General features: G+C 45.2%; 1 protein-coding gene and 1 long non-coding RNA gene across 6 annotated transcripts in view; one reads left to right on the top strand and one right to left on the bottom strand.

Annotated features, from left to right (window-relative positions):
- Positions 1 to 12,925, top strand: part of znf469 (zinc finger protein 469) — a 143,157-nt gene extending 130,232 nt beyond the window's left edge. For all 5 annotated transcript variants that reach the window (XM_011607148.2, XM_029841166.1, XM_029841167.1 and 2 more), the window contains one exon: positions 128 to 12,925. In XM_011607148.2, the coding sequence (XP_011605450.2) occupies positions 318 to 11,879 (11,562 nt within the window). In that variant the 5' untranslated portion in view covers positions 128 to 317 and the 3' untranslated portion in view covers positions 11,880 to 12,925. The remainder of the gene's footprint in view (positions 1 to 127) is intronic.
- A 141-nt stretch (positions 12,926 to 13,066) lies between these two features.
- On the bottom strand, positions 13,067 to 17,956 carry LOC115250941 (uncharacterized). Its single transcript, XR_003889456.1, has 3 exons — positions 17,675 to 17,956; positions 14,948 to 15,030; positions 13,067 to 13,335 (listed from the first exon to the last, which is right to left on the bottom strand). It is a non-coding gene; the product is annotated as an uncharacterized lncRNA (long non-coding RNA).
- Positions 17,957 to 20,548: the final 2,592 nt, after the last annotated feature.

Here is a 20,548-nt window from a genome sequence, read left to right as displayed (position 1 = left end):
TTTTACACATATTTTTTGTTGTTATATTTTCACTCCTTTATGTATCCAGATTATTGCAGATTTCATTCTAAAAGCACATTGATCGCTGATGGTATCAAATGATGATTTTTTTTCTCTTTTTTTATAGATATGCTTCATTTTGGTGCCAGATGAGGAATTTCACAATGAAAGCGAAGAGATGAGCCTCCAGAAAACAGCCCTATCCCTGCTGTTCCTGCCACAGGACCTTTACTGATTCATACGATCCAGAAAATGATGTACCTGTCTCCCAGAGAGCACTTCTGAGGACCAGGCCTTCACAGCACACTCTGTGCACCATGGCAGGAGAGACTCAGCGAATGCAAGCTGTCAAAGAACTGGATGCTGAGTCCAAACAGCAGGATGAGGGGGCAGCAAAGGAACAACAGAGAGACAAAACTACAAAGGAATCTTCAGAGCCCTTTCGAAACACGGGCACTGAAGCCAGAGCCACCAGCACTGGGGCCAGCATTGAGAAATTGGAGAAGGAAAGGGACTGTCCTCAGCAGCGTGAGGCTGTCATACGACCGCAACAAGCAGGGAAAATTGACTTCAGGTCCCTGCAAAACAGATCAAAATTAGCCACTGACAGGACTTGGTCAACAGGCAAAGGTAGCCCCCAGTCTCCGAACGGAAAGAGCCGTAGCAAAGAGAAGGGGAAGCGGTCAGGAAAGACAGAGTGCGGCAACCCACAGCAGCTGTACAGACTTAGCATTACAAATCCCCGCTCCAACCCGAACATTGGAATTGCCTACCCGCAGCAGAAGGTTCCGCCACCCAAGAAGCTGGAGACCAGTCGTGGACCAGTGTCAGACAGGTACAGATTCCACATTCAAAGTATACCAGAGAGAGAGAGCGACCTACAGCAAGAAGAGCTTAGCTATAGTCGCTGCTTTCAGGAGGCTTCCTCTAACCTCACCTCCCCAAGCTATACCTCACAGGCACTGGTTACCTCAAGTGGACCTTCATCCCACTTACATCCGCCACTCTCACAGCAGCAGTCTGCATCAATGGAGACAAGCAGCCCTCAGCCCGGTGGCCAGCTGATTCTCGGTGACTTTCACCTGGTAGGATCCAACTCGTGGCAGTCTCCTGGAAGAACTTTTAATGGTGCTAACTTTGGGGTCTCTTCCCAGAAAAACATAACCTTCACAGAAGTAAACAAGACAAGTGCTTTTGTGCCTTCTCCATTTCAATATGGATATAATTTTCTGGAAGAATCAAACCCTGACACGTTTTCTTGTGAACCAAACCTGCAATCTCAAGACTGTGCAGACTCTTCCCTGGGTTCTGTTCATGTGGCCCACAAGTCTCTTTCCTTTGCAACAGAAGAGGGGCAAAACATTGCTCACAGCGGCACACAATACAGTAAAGAACAGCAGGAGGATAGAAGCTCTTATCCTCAACCCACACAGTTTATTCAAGCGGTAGCCTCCTCCATCCAGTGTCCTCACAGTCTGAGTGAGGATTCTGTCGGCAGTGACAGCTCCAGCTCGCAGCAGTCAGAGCAGGGGAAGAGCGAGAGCAAGGACATTATTGGACAGGTCGACAGCAGGGACGCAGCCATCACCTCGGGGAATAAGAGGAACTGTCACTCGAAAGACCCAACTGCCAACCAAAGAACACTCATCTCAGGAGGTGTCCATTATGCAAGAAACATTTCACAAGTTACAGGTTCCCAAATGCACTTTTCTAGTAAAACTTTTTCCAGTCCAGTCAGTAACATTCACACCGGTGCAATGTCCTATGATAAAAACATAAATAACAAGGTTCTAAATCGGTTACCAAACACATGGGAGGGGACTAATAAGACCTTATCACAACCTGATCAGAGCACCATTGAGTATAGTGATATGAATGATAAGTTTCATTTCCAGAGCCAGACAGCAATTGACCAAAGGTCAAGTTCTAAAAACAGCAGAATGCCCTGGCAGCAGATAAGGCCAGCCTCTGCCATGTCGAATCAAAACAGGCTTGAATTATCCAGACAAATAAACAGTCAAAAAATGGCTTACACGGTTTCTTCCAGTGACTGGCAGGATGATAGCAAGTCGCATAAACACAGCTCCCTGAAAAGTCCTGGTTCCTTTCAGAATGGCAGAACGAGTGAAGGGTTTTCAAACCAAAGACAGGAGGGTGTGAAACATAACGGCAATGCAACGCTTTGTTTTAAAACAGAGATGGGCCACGTGCAAATATGTGAATCCAAAAATAAGGCCTTGTATTTTGGACTTAACCAATCTCTTCCAGCAGCATCATCAAGAAGTTACAGTTATCCTCCATTACAGGTGGCCCCTATGGGACATATGATGGTGTCGCCGCATGAATCCCCATTGCCCTCCCCGGTTCATAACCCTAGTAGTAGTTGCTCCTCCCTTTCCCCAGCATCCACCAGTCCTGTAAATATAAGTTCAGAAGACAATCTGATGTCAAAGTCAGCAACACTTCACCCTTTCTATCACCAGAACCAAGCCAAAACTCAGCTACCTACAGAACAGCTGAGCTCCCACCTACACCAGTTTCAGCCCGACACTCCACAGAGCCTTCCCTTTGCACCAGACAGAGCCAAAGATGACATGATGAGCTACCTACAAAGCAGCACACATCCAAAGCCTACTGTGGATGGAAACAAGGTTTACGTGGACAGTTTTGGGCTGGAACATAACCAGCCTCCACCACCGTACTCTGCACATCAGCTGCTAGCAACATCGTTAGCCACAGCAAATCTTGACCAGTTAGATGTGCTGCTAAAATGCAGGCAGTGTGATCAGAACTTCAACAACCTGGCTTCCTTTCTGGGCCATAAGCAATTCTGTGCCCAGCAGACGAGTTCACAAAATGAGCTAAAAGACACAGCGAAAATAGAGAACAGCAGAAAGTTTCACACAGATCCGGCAAAAACTGTGTCGTCCTTGTCCACTGTCCCAATATCAAGGTGTCCATCAGACCTTCATTTATCTCTGTTGGGCCTGAATAAAAATGGAGAACTGATATCAGACAGTGAAACAAAAAGAGAAAGCAAGGAGGAAACAATTAAACTCAATTTGTTCTCTGGGCCTGGTAACCTCCCAGCCCCGCTCCCTGAGCTGGAAATTGAAGATTCCAAACTGGACAGCTTGATCACAGAAGCCCTGAATGGACTTGGATACCAGTCCGAAAATGCAGAGATAGACAGCAGCTTTATGGACGTGTTGGTTGATGACGAACTCACTTCTGTGAAGGCAGCATCGACCAAACTAGGCCTCAAAGCCAAAGAATCCTCGGGTATCGAGAGTAAAACCAAAAAAACAGAAAAAGATGACAGTTCTTTCAATAAGGAAAAATATTTTTATGAATCTGATACTGAAAACTCAGAGATAGATAAAAAGAACACAGAAAGCAAGCTTGAGAAAATACCCCTGAATTTGGACCAAAATGAGAGTTTCAACATAAACAAAGAGGCTTCACACAAAAGTTCAAGGTTTTCCTCTCGGGAGAAGATGAGGGAAAAAGACAGAAAAGAGAAAGAGGTGAGAATGCTCTCCAAGTGTGAGGATGAAAATGTAGGTACACCAAAGATTCTCTTGTCCAGCAAGCTTCCTCAGAGTGTTAAATGCTTTCAGGACGCATCATCACTTCAAGGCTCAACCCGCTCGCAGGCCTCCATATCTCCACCATCGAGAACCATCAAAGAAAGCAAGAGGAAAAACACTGGAGGAGGCACCTGGAGCAAAGAACTTATACATAAAATAGTCCAGCAGAAAAACAAGCTCCATAAACTTCATGTTAAAGGTGCCAAAGACCTCCAGTTTTCCTTAGTGATGGAGAGGCAGACTCCTACCGTACAGAACCCTGCTTTTGGAGAATATGACTATGTCTCTGACATGGATGACGAATGTGAGCCTGTTAAGATAGCGAGCCAGGGCCGGCTGAATCAGAGTAACCGGTGTAAGTACACGTACACCAAGGAATGCAAAAGGCGAGCAAAGAATGAGCGGGAGCAGGCAGCCTCGAAGAATGAGTCAAAGGAGAGTTTTGAAGTGAAAAAGAGTGAGGAGGTTGCACTCTCCCCTGAGAAACCTGGTTCTCACCAGAAGCTCCGGCGGAGGGGCAGCAGGTCATCCACAAGCAGTGAAGTCAGCACATCGGTTAGTGTATCCAGTGATGCCATCAACAGCCCCAAAAGCATCGACCGCAACGACTCAGACTGTGAGAAGAAGGCAGACGTCAAAAAGAAAGAGTCTCCCAGCCTGAGAACCTACGAGAGGTTGCCTCCACAGAAGTTAGGGAAGGATCCCTGCGCTCTGACCTTCACCAAATCTACCAGGAAGTACGGCTCTGATAAAGGCATTGTTTCTGATAGCAAAAGCACTCCAGCCAAGCCCAAGGACCATCGCTCCCTTCCAGATGTGACTGATCCAACATCATCCATGCAGAAAGACACTAACAGATACTTTGACAAGAGCAGAGGCTTTTACACAAACGTGAGAGATGATGTCGCATCTCCAAGCAAAGCAGCTGCCGCCTCAGAAAGCCTGCAGAGCACGGACATTCTGTGTCCCAGAGATGAACCAACGCATTGCAGCAGCCCGGACGGTAAGCCACTCCAGTTGAATTCTCCCCCCAGCAAGAAAGAAGCTGATTCTACTATCGACAGAGACACTAAGAGGAAGACAGTTGAGGAGCCTGCAGCTCCACAGCTGGGACTGTCAGACAGCTGCACATTTGAAAAACAGAGTGTCCACATGGTGAAAGAGTCCATTTCTTTAGCCTCATACATAGATCCTCACAAGACTGTGTCTCTTTGCTCCTCGTTGATGGATGAGGTGTGTCTTTCTCCAGCTGCTAGCCAAGGTCAAATAATACCAAAAGATGCCCTTCACATCATGAACTACGGTCTGGATCAGGAGCAGAGCCTCATCAAATCCCCACTTTCATTCGACACCTCATCAATGTTTGAGGACCTCACGGGATTTGAAAGTTGCCTTTATCCCGATATGCCGATTCAGAAAGAGGGCTTCCATCCGATGGAGAATATAGTCGACAAAAAGGAAGTATTTGTCTCATCCTTCTCTCCTTTTCTGGAACACAGAGACTGGAATCTTATGGTTACTCCGGTGCTACCAGATGAAGTGTCTCAATACAAAGGCAATCCGGAGAAATCGAGTGAAAAGAAACAAGATTACAATCACATCCCTTTGTCTCTGCCAGAAAAAATCATCGACTACAGTACAAATCTCCACAGCTGCACCTCAGAGGATGAGCTAGAGATAAAAAGAATAGTCAATGAGCTCGAAAACCAGCTGCAGACAACTAAAAAAGAAAGCCCCCCATTAATAGCTCAGGATGTCCCCAAGCTTGTAAAAATGAGCAAATTTTCTCCTTTACGTTTGGATGATGTGTCAGCGATTGAGGGGTCTGATCTGGACATTAGCTGCCCTGTGCAAACCATCGATGTACAAGTAGCTAGTTTACACTCTGAGCCTTTCACCGCACCGTGGACCAGTCCATTCCAATTTGACATAATAGGCGGGAACCATAACCCCCACACTTCAATTCACAATGAAGAAGAAGCACATTTGCATAATTCTAGAAAAGACAACAATCTGCCAAATCTGATCAGCCTAGCCTCACATCAGAAATCAGAAGAGAGGGACGCTGAGAAAGATGCCCATGTGGCAACAAAGGAAGAGATTTTAGATGAGAAACAATACGCAGCGAACCTCATGAAAAGCCTGGAGGTGATTTCCGATTCCATATTCAAGAAAGTACCCATTATATCAGAACAGGAGGCGCCGAGTGTCACCTCCCCCACGAGTCAACATCAACAAAAGGAATGTCAGGGAAAAGGCGTGGCTGAAAAGGAAAATCAAAGTAAAAAGGAAGCAATTACAAGGGAGGAGAATTTATTATCACCTTCAAATATCAATGAACAGAAGGATAATATTGAATTCATTTTAAATGAGTCACAGTCATCTCTCCCTGGCAACAATGACCCCAGTGTCGATGGAAACTATTCAATTTCAGCAAAGCCGTGTAAGCCCACAGAATCCAATACAGAGGCCAGGACTGAAGCCACATCAGTGGAGGATATCACTCTGAATAGTAATCTGATTGACTCTGCTTGCTGCTCAAGTGTGGTTTCAAATAGCCCACATTTGATTGAGACTGGCATAAATCACAGCACTGCCGAGAACAGGAACCTGTTATTTAAAGATAGTATCAATAGACAAGAACCTCTGACAGCAGGCACCAGTCAAGAAGAAGGCCCAGTTAAGCGAACCCCCAGTTGCTCCATAAGCCAACCTTCATCACCTGCTAACAGCAGCTCATATATTGGTGAGAAGGTTCAGACTGTAGTTACAGTGGAGTTTGAAGAACAATCCACTAATAAGCAAAGTAATTCTGCAGATACTTTGTCACCCTGTGCTGGTGAACTGAGGGAAGCTAAGAAGACTACTGAGGAAACCACAGAACAGAACCATTTCATCAGACTGTCTCCCAAAACCTGTAGTGCTGATCAAACTTACAGTCCAATGTCTGAAATATCAGGGCAGATTACAGACAAGCCATGCAGCCCAATACTAGAGAAAAGCAACACAGAGCATAATAATCAGCCCTTAACTGTCACAAATACCCAGTTCTCAGAAGGATCCAGTCATCTGCTGCATCTTCCACAGTCCAGTTCAATGACTGACAGTGAGTCCTGCAAAGAGGCCTCACTGACTCATTTTGAAATTTCCAAAGCAGAGATTTTAAATGTTCAGGACATCAGAGATCTCCCTGTTGATTTCATGGCAAGTCACCAAAACTCACCATGCAGAGAGATGGACCCAAGTCTTCTCCTCCAGAGAACTTCACCCAACGGACCATTTTTAACAAGTTCTCATCAAACAGCCTTGCAGAATTGGGACCATTATCAGTCCCAAAGTAAATGTGATGATACAAGGGGTAACCAAGACTCCATTCAAAATATAAAATGCCCCAGTAACAAAGAGGAAGACACCACTTTCAGGAAGACTCTAAACTCTAAGGAACATCTGAGCACATCAAGTGTGATGAAGTATTCTTTGATAAGCCCTCCGCCTCTTGACTTGGGGATGATTGTGTCCAAAATCACCACGTGTGAATCTGCTGTTGCTTCTCCACCTCCAGTAACAAGCTCAGCAGAACCTCAAGCGCCAGGTGGTATTGAGAAGAGAAATCCAGTGTATGATTTCAAGCTCAGCCCTCTGAACTACAGCAGCGTCTCAGATGAACCTCCCCAGCTCAGTCAGTATGACTACATACCCATTTCCCCTGCCAGTAAACAGGAAGAGACCTCAGACACTAAGCAGAGTCCCAGAGATGAATGTGGCCCATGTGACCTCAGCATTAACCCTACACTCATTTTCCACAATACAGAGACAGCCACAGGTGTAACACTGAACTCAGATGCTACAGCTGGGCTAAATTTGTCAAGTGAACCACTGGTGCTTCCACAGACTTTGAAATACTTGTGTTTTTCATTGGGACTCACACCAGAAGGCAAACCTGAAGATCCCTCATCTCAAACTGAAAGGACAAGTCCTGATCCAGTCATACTTGGTGTCGACAATACACATATCAAAACCAAGACATCGGGCAATCCATCGTCTCCTAAATCGCTCCTAATCTGCGAAAATGAGCATACGGCTCTCCTGCCAGAATCATCTGTGAACCAGCCCATAAGTGATCAGATTTCATTACAGTTACAGAAAGACATATCACCCAAAAAGGCCCAAAGTAACTCTCAACAAGGAAAGGTGGTCTGTGAAATATGCCTCATGTGTTTCAGAACCGTGCCAGGGTTAAAGAGACACAAGGCCATGAAGCATTTGGTACAAACTGACAAACACGTCAGCCCACGGAGCACAATGTCAATCCATCAGGAAGCCGTGTCTGTTTATCAAGCATTGCAGAATGCAGACAAAGAGCATAAAGATGATTCACAGACTTGTTTAGGAGGAAAAATAAATGGGCTGCCTGAGGCGAGCGGCACTTCCATACCTAGAGCAGCAGAGACGGAGCCAGTGCTGGAGGAAAAGGCAATGGAGACGAAGACAATGGCAGCAGATGAAATAGGCAGTCAAACCCCTGTGCAGCCAACAAAATCAAAGAAGAACAACAGAGCTAGAAAGAGTAAAAACAGTGATGTCAACATGAAGCCTGACCCCTTTTCTGATGAAATTTTGAATATATTAAAAACAGACATACTTCAAGCCTTAAATCCTGAATTCAAAAGCTGTGGATTAAACGAGCAGCATAAATCTCCTGAGAGACAGGTACAAATCAATGACAAAACTGTTCCAGTGACAGAGATCCTCCCTCAGCAAACCGGATTTCACAGCCTGGCCCAGCTGCCAGCAAAAGAGATCAGTTTGCTTATTGAAACTGTGGAGCCAAATCAAGCCACAAATTCGCAAGAAATGAGCGTAATAAGCTTAACAGACAACGCAAATGGGGAAATACGTAGAGAAACTATTGAGGAAATGGCTACGTGTCTCCACCAGGATATAATGAGAGGTTCTGATGGGTCCACAAAGCCTCTGGAGAAAGCACCCGAAGAGAACCTGGTGCAGGAGATTCTTGGAAATGCAGCAGTCGAGATAAACTGTAAGAAAAGCAGCAGACTGGAAGATGACTGTCACCCCCTCTCCTGCTTGAATACTTCTACCGTCAGTCCTCCTGGCTTAAGTCCTGAGCTGAAGGCCCTACTTGATGATGACACCACTTTCTCACAACTCTTCCCCAGAGACGAGGAAGCCAAAAGGAAGAAGTGCCCGAGGGTGTACAGCAAAAGAAACAAAAGACAAAAGTTATCAGAGGATTTGGCTCCAGATTATCCTCTGACAGAAACCTTTGTGCAAAAGAAAGAGCAGCACCTGAAAAACCAAGCAGAGCAGAAGGTGACTATCCCTCAGACTAACCACTGTGATTATGAGACAATATCAATTGACGATGCCATGATGCTGAACATGTGCCACAACAAAACTCTTCAAGCTGATCCTAAGACATCATCAGAAATGAAAGAGGGTAACCAACACACTGTTCAAGAGAGCATTAAAGAGCTGGACAAGTGCCTTTTCAATCCACTCCAGTGTACCATTGACACAGCTGTAGTTGAACAAAATGGCTCTGGGCACATCAGTGTGCACTCATCAGTGACCTCTGACCCCAGCAATTATAAAGTAGAAGTGCCATCTGGATCCTGCCCCCTGACATCGAGCACCTACTCCGTAGAACCTTGTGTCCAAAGCCTGCACACCATTGACATCCAAAATATCAATACCACATTTCAGCTTCCTGACATTCAGTTTTTTGACCGGAACAGAGACATAGTGTCACCACCTGTTGGAAGTGTTGACATGGAGCTCAAAGAAGAGGAAAAGTCCAAGACACCTGCAGAGCAGCCAGTGAGAAAACGACAAGAAGGTCGTATCAAGGTCAAAGATAAGCAGTACAAATGCAAAGTCTGCTTTACTTGGTTCCTCACCCTAGGGGAACTCAACTTTCACAAGCTGTCCCACAACCCTTCCCCACCTCCAACCTGCTACATGTGTGTCCAGCGCAAGTTCAGCTCCAGGGAGCAACTCAGAGACCACCTGAGGGAGAAACATGCCAAGAACAAGACGGGTACCTGGAGCTGCGGGATGTGTTTGAAGGAGATATCGGATGTCTGGATGTACAATGAGCATTTACGAGAACACGCGACACAGTTTGCACGGAGGGGCCAGACACAGGGTTCGATGTTGGGCATTCCAGGCTGCTTCATGCAGGAGACGGCTGTAAAGAACTTCATCACATCAATCTTACAGCAACGCCCCAGCAAAACAAACAGAGAGTCCAGCAGGCTCACTAAAGAACAAGAGAGAGTTGTAGATTATGCTTTAGTAGGAGAGGGGAGAACCTCTGAGGGGGTGGAGCCTAAAGGCCAAAGAGCTAAAAGCAGCAGTGGAACAGGTGGAAAGCAAAGCACATCACCTCCACTCGAAGTGCTTCACAAAACAGAGACGCACAGAAGTGTGGAAATGCATCCCAACTGCAAAGACCCCTCGAGAGACTGCCACCACTGTGGGAAACAGTTCCCGAAACCATTTAAACTCCAAAGACATTTGGTGGTTCACAACGTGGAGAAGATTTTCCTTTGTCACAAATGTCCTGTGTCATATCAAGAGGCCCAGGAGCTGAAAAGCCACCTGAAGAAAGCACATGAGGAGGTGGAAGAGCTGGAATCAAAGCATACAACCCTCTACACCTGTGAGCTCTGTGCTGATGTAATGCATGTGATTAAAAAATCCTTCATCTGCAGCACCTGTAACTACACCTTCTCTAAAAAAGAACAATTTGATCGTCACATGGAAAAGCACCTGTCAGGGGGGCACAAAATTTTCAAGTTCCGCGGTGTTCTCCGACCTGTCAAAGTCTCAGCTTCCAAGGAAAATGAATGTGATTCACCTGCAACTAAGAAGAGGAGAATCCTCTCTGACAGCCTGCAAGAAAACAGCTCAGACAGCGGCATCGCCAGCGTCAGCTCGCTGCACTTAAATCAGAACTCAGACACACAATATTCCAAAGCCTCCGTGTCCACAGCAGATGACTCCACACAGACAGTGGCAAACAAATACCACAGCAACGCTAGCAATACAAATGTGAAGACCGAGGAGATGACAGAGGACTACTCTGGACTACTTGTGGAGCTGGAGAAATGTATTCAGATGGAGTCGACAGCTACAGCCATGAAAGAGGAAATCGACCCAGTCCCCTCACCGTTATTTGATAAAGAAGGTAAAGGAATGTCAGTTTCTCAGCCATGTGATGTGAAAAAGGAAGACGAGTCAGTCTTCATTAGAGCAGAGACGACTCCGTGGCCAGTGTGTAAAGACAGAAACTGTGGTGGAGAAAAGACTGTTGGTGAGAAGGAGGCAGGAGGTGATGCAGGAGAAAAAACAGATCCGCCAACATCAAAGAACGCATTTCTCATCTCTTCAGATAATCAGATCCATCCAAAAACACCTGAGTCTACGAAGCATGAGTTACATGCTGATGTGATGGATCCACAGAGGGACGACGAGCAGCAACAGCACTTGTCAAAAGATTCAAACGGGGACAGTGGACAGCTGATGTTATCTGAAAGTAATGAGCTGGAAAGCAGCCACAAGATAAAAGACAAAGTTGCTGCAGACAAAGCAGCCGACAACATGAAGAACACTCCAGCCGGCAACATGAAGAGCACCGAGTCCACGCCAGTCTTTCACGTCAAAAGTCCTGTTAATGCCTCAGCTGCACATGAGGACAAAGAACCTGTGAGACCACAGAAGAAGAGGAAAGACCTGAAATCCCCCCTGCAAAGGGTTTCCTCTCCAGCCACACAGGAGAACTTTGGAGTTGACTCCAGGGCCAAAAAGAAATTCCGACCCAGCAAGTGCTCTAATCCCTCTCTGCAACGAAAATCCGACGGCTCCAACGACTACTCTGTGCTTTCCTCAGTGCAGGACGACATTGTCAGCAATAAGATAGCGTCTAAGTGCAAGACTTCAAACGTGGGATTGCAGTCTAAAAGGAGCTTCCTTGACAGCTGCACACCAAACAAAACTGAGATTGTGACATCTCTAAATGGGGATTACAAAGTGAAGAAGGGATCTCTGGGGCGTGCGCTGCATTTGCCCATTTCCAAAGTGCCTTCGGTTCCCATGAACAATGCTTTGAATAAAACTAGGCCAAAGATGGGAGTTAGGTCAATGGAGAGCCATTCCTACCGGACCGCTGAGTCCCAGAACCACCTTCTCAGCCAGCTGTTTGGCCAGAAACTCACAAGCTTTAAAATTCCTTTGAGAAAAGACGCATCTGAGTCTATTAACTGAGGGACGGATCTGTGAAAAAGGGACTGTAGATTTCACAGTAAAATGTAATGTTAAAATAAATGTTTAAGACAATTCATTATGGTGAATGAGATTGCACAGCTCTTTTCTGTGAAATGCTATCTTTAAATACTTACATAGTCACTTTATGTCTTCTTTGTATATGTGTTTTTATTACACAAATGTGAGGACAAACAGGCGATATGAATTTTGCATCATAACAATTCTAGTTGGGAAAATCGTTGGAACGTTTTTATACTTTTACTTTATCGGAATGATATTTCTCAGAGATGATATTTCTCATCAAAATGTTGTTTTTCTAAAAATACTTGAAAATAATACCATTGGAACAAAATGCATTTGTTTTTTAGCATACAAACGACGATCGGATTTAGTCAAATGGACCAAACAACATCATACCTGACCTGACGGTGCACCTTTAGTACATGTTTCCAACATATTCATTTTGTATTCACTTTTAACTTTACTGTACTGCATTGACATTCATTCATATTAACCTTTTGTATAAACATTACCTGGTGCTACATTGTGTTTTGATTTTAATGTGAATGCCAATGTCCTCAGAAGGGAACACAAGATCTGTAGCAATTACAAAACAAGCATCATACTGTTTTAACTGGTTATGTTTTATCCAAAATACTGTTAAAAAACATTCAATGTAGGCTGAAGAAGAGGGGTAAAAAAGTCTGTTTATCTTTGCCAAATCACAGGCCAAAGACCTTTTTTCCATGCACTGATAATAACACAAATCACAAAGTTAATCATCTGTGTAAACTCCAACTTTTTAATTCTAATTACTATTTACAGAGACAACAAAAGGTGCTTCATCTTGTTTATACTGTATGTATCATCCATTGTATAATATTGTAGGTAGAATATTGTTTGGTGTAATGCTTCGTGTCAAAGTTTTATTTTAATAATGTGCAAAAGAGTCAGAGTGAGAAGCAGAAATGTGGTGCCAAGTTGTAAAGTGGTTCCCTCAGTGCCTCCTTTACGAGATGGTTATTAAAGATCCTTTTGGTCTTTCAGTGTTGCTCTCTTCATTTGTCCAAGTCATGTTTGGGAAACCGTCATCCCTGTGGACGGCAGCTACACCCCCGCATGCACCGAGCTCCTCGGTTCCCGGAGGCAAGAAAACAGGTGAACGCATATCTGACTTTTTTTTCTTCAGTTTAGCACATCAGTGAGCTCACTTATCACGTAAAGAAAGTGCACAGATCTGCCGTTCCTCCGGGGATCAGTCACCAGAAGACAGCTCTATTTATCCAACCGTATGTCAGGCAGGTGGCGTGCGCTTCTGTCATGTCGCTCTCTCACCACGTGTAACATGGCTTCGATTCCTACACGAACATTTTTTTTATCATCACATAGGAATAAAAAGCCATAATGCACAGTGGCATAAATGGAGAAACACACGGGTGGGGGGGGGCAGTGAGATCTGTAAAGAGAAGAAGGGTGAGTGACAGATGGGGATGCAGAGCAAATGTAGAGACAAAGGGAGGCAGCATTTGAAGACTGATGTATCATAATTGGTGTATTAAAACAGGTTGATCTAAATAATCAGGTGTTTTTTAAAAAGGCTAAATTCAGTCATCACCATAGCCTTTGTTTTCAAATTGAAATAGTTTTACAAAAACCAGCACGCAGATAACATCCTCAGCCTCTCTAAAGGCTTCCTAATGGAAATGAAGATGGCTTTTGCAGATCACACAGTTATTTTGTACGAAGGCTTACAAAGCAAACATCTGTGTTTTCTGTAAACATATTCAGCAATCCGTGTGTTAATTGGACGGCCATTGCAGACACTCAGAGGAAGTGCGGAGAAAATATTACAACAGTGCTGCTGAAATAACCTCTCTAATTAATTTTGTGGGAATACTGGTTTGGCAGCACACACAGAGAACATGTTTTTTGGACTAAATCCTTGAAAATTTGTCTCTTCCTGTAGGCTAAACATAACAACATCGCTCTAAATAGAATTATAACTCCTGGTAGTAGGCAGGCTTAGTAAAAGACAAAAATAGCAACTTAAAACTATAAATTTATCATCAGTGTTTTTTAGGCAGACATGAAGGCCAATTTTCTGCTCAACTGGAAGGTAACAGAAATGTTACATTAATGAGTTCTACTGCTCTGCTTTTCTTTATGAATTGTGCCAAAAGGATTACACATTTCTTTTAGAGATCAATAATGTCTTAACATATTAGAACAAGATGGGTTGGGCTGCTCTTCGTTTAAATCTTCTGTTTGGTGTAAGAATAGCAGGGATCACATGTGAGCATCGGTGCAAAATATTATATTTAATCGCGCCTTTCTTGCTTATAATCCCAGTTCGCTGCACTGTGAGCCGTGACCAGAAAGTTGCGAAACATTGCTTAACTAATGATAACAAACTTTGTTGAACAAAAGAATGAATAAAGCAGATAAAACCTGTGCAGATATCAGATAGAAACACAGTATAGAACAAGACAGTATAAAATAAGACAGTATAGAATAAGACCAAGCGGCTGTGTGGATTCACACAGACTAAACAATATATAAGAAGCCACAGTGCGAGGACAGCCGACCATCTGCTGTTGTTTTTTATTGTGGCTGTTCCTGCTATTAATGGAAGCCACTGATTGAGTGTTAGCAGGGTCAACTGTAGCAGCAGTGTGCTTTCATTTTACAAAGCAAACGAAAGTAAGTAAAAATGCACAGCCAACTAAAACAATATGAGAAGGCACCGCAATTTTAACCATGCAAACGCTTCAACATTAAATATTCAGTAAGGCCAAGGAGGGATGCTCATCAGCAAGGTTAAATTCACTACGCTGCAGGTGTTGTTGCCAGTCAGGAAAGAGGGTGAAGCCTGAAGACCACATGACTGATGGCATCAGAGCCCTCAAGACATACAAATGAAATGTGAAGTGATTAACATGAACTCAACAATCATAAGAGATCGCAGAGGAAGAGGCATGGTACTTTTTGTAGATGTCAGAATCTGCAGTTTATTCACCACGATGAGAATGATGTTGATGATGATGATTATGGCTGGCTCCAGAATGTACCTGATTTTACCCGACTGCTTCCGGCGGACTCCGTCTGGCTACACCTGCGTCCTTCACCTTCAGGAAGGTTGTCCTGTCGGCAGCTGCGCATTGATTAAAACAAAATGAAAACACAGACATCATTAGAATTGGTCACACTTGGAGATGTGCCGACGCACGCACACCAGCAGCAGGCATCTGTGTTATCATCTGATCTATGAGGGAACTCTCCAGAGGTGCACGGGAGCATGACAGAAAGGCTTTGCACTTTGAAGTAGAGTGACATTAACATTAAGTATGGGCTTGAAATAGAAGCGCTCTCACTCCATTTCTGAATCTAACTGCTTGTCTTATCTGATCCCATCTATTTCCCTCAGCCGCCTCATTTTCTACCATCAGTTTCGTTCCCAGCCTCCCACCCCTTCCTCTCATTTCCACATCGAGCTCTATCATGGTCTTCCTTGATCTTTCATCTTGCCATCCACCTGCTCGGTTCTATCTTTTCTCCTCTCAGAGTTCTCCCAGAGCTCGTTGCTGCCCTCTCACCTCCACTACCACTCTCCACCCTTGTTTATCCTGCCTTTCTATCTCGGCTTCCCACTCACCCTTTGCTCCCTCTCCCTCTCTGCTGCCGGCTACCTCCTCTCAGGGAGGTCGAGAGATCACGGGCGGATAGAAATGGGCCACCGGTCAGCAGTAATGACACACAGGCTTGGAGGGCCTTCCTGGTCACCACCCCTGGGATTGGGGTGTTTCAGTCATCATCAACAGAGTTAAATGGATGTTTTGGCTGAAATTTGTTACATAGATGGCAAAAAACACAGAGGGAGATAATCAGCAGTTTGGGCTATTGGGAGAGTTCCAAATAAATAAGTGTACAGACAGTTTCCAGGTCAGTGATTGGACTATCAAACATATTTTGTTCAACAAATATTGCCATTTTTCTCTTGTTGAACATAATAAAACTACAGAACATAACACACCAGCACTATCGAGATGTACAAATGATTCTATGAGGAGGGAGATAAATCATAGTCAGGAAGAGCAAATATTACACAGTGGGCTTCTTAATTAACAGACCATGAGCAGGAAGGCGGCGAGCCTTTCTATGCTCCACCATTTGTCCCTGCAGAAGAAGCTCAGAGGGATCTGGCAGTGCAGGAGAGCTGAAAAGTACCGGTTTGATGTTCCAAATGATGTTGAGAGGAATGAATGGGGTCGCCCTGCAGGAGATCCGCAAACAAATGAGTGCCTGTTGGTGTGTGTGTGTGCCTGCTGTGACTGGAACAAAGCCACCAACAGTAGCCCCCACAGAGCTTAGCCTGATTGAGGACGGAAGGAAGAACTGATCGATCTTGGGTCTGAAGTTGGTCCGTTCGCCCGGATTCATCATGCGCCAATAAAAACTGCAATGACTAAAAACATACAGCCGAAAAGCCAAACCAGCATCTATATAGGCTCTAAACTCTCGCAAAGATGTAAAAAAAAATTCTCTCACACCTCCTTCACATCTCTCTGCTCCTCCCGCTAACCTTCCCCCACCCCCCCACCCCCAGGGTCTCCTCCCGCTGTTTCCGCAGTTATCGACGCAGCATCTGAAAGATCTTCCCTGACATTTGATGTGGCACAAAATTGGATTTCCAGCATGATTCTCTGCCCGAGCCCCTCGCCGTGCGTAAGCCATGCTGTGACTAATTGAGAGGCATGCCAATGGCCCGGGTGTCTAAATGGAAGACGGCTGGTGAAAACTGTTTGTGACCTGTGCATTTTTTCTCCCTTTATTCTCTGTCTCGCTCACTCTCTCTAGTGCTTTACCAGCTCTCTACGCACATAGACACACATGTATATATGCACACACTCTGGTTGTGAAGGTATTACCGGTGCAACGATACTAATGTGTCAATGTCATCCCACGCTGTTCTTGAATGTGACCCTGCATGAGCAAACATCTGTCTGCCAGTGGCATTTAGAACCAATGACACCAACAGAAAAATCTATTTTTCTTTGTGTAACACCAAAGACATCCTCTGGACAGCCTGGATCTGCGAGCTGAAGAAATACCGGGTTGGAAAGTGACATTAACCTTTTAATACATATTTAACTCTGTAATGACTAGTGTGAAACCAAGGTGTCAGGTGAGGAGGCACCAGGATGACTCACCACAGCGATGTTAGCGCTCAACCACTACTTTTTAAAGGCATCGCTTTACCCTGGCCAGTTTTCTCATGCAGGCAGAGGAAGAGCTCTACAGCGGTGACAGAACAGAACTCTTTTCCCCATGCGGATCAGTTATCTTTGCATATCCCAACATTCTAATCTCAAATCTCCGTCATGCCCTCTGCTCCGGGAGGCAGCATCTGATCTGGGTTTGAATAACTGAAGCTGGTTTTCATTTTCCCAAAGGGGTATATACAGATGTTTCGGCTTCATCAAAAACTTTCCACCGCGTGCGTGTGTGGGTGTCCTTGTGTGTGCGTGCGTGCACCCTCATTAATGCCAGGTCTGGTCTTCTACACCCCCACTATAATATACACACAGCCACACAAATTGAGGCTGGGATATAGACATAGACGCGTCCCTTCAACACACCCAGTGGTGATTGTTAGATATGCAATAAGTATAAAAGCAAAGGCAGTAGTATAAAAGCAAAGGCAGTGTGAGAGTGTTGCATGGTATGATGGCAGACATAACACAACAGAAGAGGCTAATGAATGAACTCAGAGACGGATGAGAACGTGGCATACGTACCTGCCCGATTTCATTCACCACAGTCTGCTTTCCCGATCTGTCTCTCTTGTTTCCTTCTCTCTCCTCTCACTTTCTCTCTCTTCCTCTCTGTCTTGCTTTCTCTTTCTCTCTCTCTTTTGTGGACATTGTGCCTGCCAGTCTGTTTCTTGAGGAGAGAGAGTCTTCACCCTGTCGAGTCGGGGACCGGGGCTCAGCTGCAGAGACTGACATCATCTCTTTCAGCAAGGAGGTTTTCCCCTCCCGCTATCTGCACACTCTCTCTCCCCCTCTCTCGCTCTCTCTCCTCTCAGCCTAAATAAGCCACTCACTTGCTGTATACAGTAGTATCTTCCTCCTATCCCTCCCTCCCTCCTATTGACTCTTTTATTTGCATCTACATATTCCCAGTAGCTCCATGTGTAAGAGCCGCTAAACCTGTAGCTATGTACACAGTAACAAGTGCTCTGAATTTATATCCAATTCACTCTAGACCTTTGCCAAAATTAAACATGCCCCCACTCTCACCTCCTCCACCATTTGTATCAGTTCCTCTACTTCCAATTTGCATTTCCTTTAAAAACTTTACAACGTTCAAGTACTATAAGCGTAATGGATACCTACCTCCACCTTTTCAATTATTTTGAATGGGCAGGGATAAAAAAGGAAAGTAGCTGCTGTGAGACGATTGAGATGGATGCCTGCTGTGGTACTTAACTCGGTGGAAAGGGGTGTTGCTGTCCATGGTGCTGATTACAGCTGAAGGAGACATTCGACAGGACAGCAGTGACCCTGAAGACCCGCAGAAAACAGCCCAGAGCAGGGAGGAAAAAACTGTTTCTGTTGCCGCACAAATCTCAATAACCCCCCCCCCCCACACACACACACACACACACACATCACACACACACTTGTGCGCACACATATGCAAGTGCACACAGTGCAGCGTATAGAACATAACGCACCTATAGACCTGCATCTTCCTCCCAGCCTCCTCCTCTGTCTCCCGTGGGCATTTTCTCTGTGTCCCAACTCATTTAAGCTTACATTCATCATTGTAAGGTAACAGTGGCAGGTGGGATTAAAATGGATTAGTCCTATTAAAGAAAAGTGAGGTGCATATTACAACCCCCCCACCCCCATACACACCTCCACACCACCACCAGCACCCCCCCCTTCCCCCCAACAACACACACATCTAAAGTACGCACACTGTTGTGCAGGCGTGGAGCCCGCAGGTCCAGCAAGAGTAAAATGCTGCAGAGTTGATTAAAATGCACATACGTACACAGACGAACGGTCAGCCTAAAGCATCAAACAGAGGGGTAAAAGGCTGACGGGGTGGCCTGGTGATGACAGGGGGGCTCGCCTACTGCCTTACTGCCACTCTCACCATGGATTCCTTTTTGTTGTCTTAACTCGTGCCTCAAGAGGTAGCTTTTAGAAATCTCGCCTCCTTGTTTCCATAGTGACACTTTCCCTCCTTTGTGTGAGAGAATATGGGTGTATTTCAGAGACACACACAGAGGAAGAAGACAGGCATAGGGAGGCGAGGGGTGGGGGTGGGGGGCAGGGAGATAACTTGGTTGACTTACATTTATTCACCAGAGAAAGGGAGGGGGAAAGCCTCGTCTCTTCCTGTTTCAGCGGGGAGGTAGTCACCTTTTAGACTAATGGTTCCATGACAGTAAAAACATTGTCACTTAAACTGAGCTTCTGACAACAGTCTGCACTTGGTTTAGATCTGCGCTCAGTACTATCAATTCTGGGCATTTTTTCACTTGTCCAGCCCTTTATTGTCTCTTTATGCTTCACTCTATCACTAATTTGTACAGCATACTGATGCATTATGTAGCAACAAATAAAACTCTGTTAGGAATCCTTGGGTAAATGTTAAGGCTTCCAATAGTCTCATTCATATTACATGCTGTATTGATTAAGGTCAGGAAGCTGTAATGAAAACATATCTTTCACACTGACCTTTTAAGATTACCTAATCCAAGTTAGCTCAGCATGTATAATGATTTGTTAATTATAGACATTAAATGGTGGAATTTATCAGGTCGGGGAGATGGGTAGCTCTGTGTTTATGTTCCGCGCTTGCCCATTTAAAATGGCAACCACGGTTTTAAATCTCTTCTCAGAAATCTGCAGGAGGACTGAGCCGAGGAGCAAATCCCTTCTCCCCGTACCCTCCAGCGTCTCAGCCGACTGCGTTCCACATCGTTGCATCAGCATCAGCAGCAAGGACACAGGAGGTGCAGGGTTGACTACACATAAGGGGATTGTCTAAACTGAGATGTCTGCCATCTTGAGCTGTCACAACACTGGTGTATAAACAAGGATACACCTGACAAACCTAATGAAATGATGGATGAGACAAATGCAGCCCCTGAGAAAAGGTTCAGCTTTTGCTTCCGCCTTTAATAATTTCTTCTTAAAATGGGCCACGTTTAGAGGAATCCTGGTGGTACCGCTAACACAGCAGCGCAGCACCTAGGCGCAGTAGCTGCATTAATGCTGGATAATTTGGAGATGTTCCAACTGAGAGGTTGGAGGTGAGTGGCAGGTTCTTGATATTTGAGGGGGGTGGGGTTGGAAGTGATACTGGCAGTATGGAGTAGGCAGAAAGTGGTAAAATGGGGCTGTTCATGTCAGTGGAGCTGACTAATGCTTGAGCGGCTCTGAGACGCTCTCGGCTGCAGGTTGAAGTCTTCTGCGGCTCCGTGCTGCTCAGCTGCTCCATCAGCCCAGAGTTATCTCTGAAACGCAAGCACATCGGCCTGACAGTGGGCCTCGGGCTGAGGTGTAGCCCTCAATCTTTCACTATTTCAAATTACTGTAACCTCCCTGCCAGACATTACCCACTGAGGACAGAAGCGAGCCAGCGCAAGGGTT

This window comes from Takifugu rubripes, chromosome 9 (assembly GCF_901000725.2).
Source record: "Takifugu rubripes chromosome 9, fTakRub1.2, whole genome shotgun sequence".
Taxonomy (NCBI): Eukaryota; Metazoa; Chordata; class Actinopteri; order Tetraodontiformes; family Tetraodontidae; genus Takifugu; species Takifugu rubripes.
Note: the sequence above shows the minus strand (reverse complement) of the source record. Positions and strands in the feature narration are given on the sequence as shown.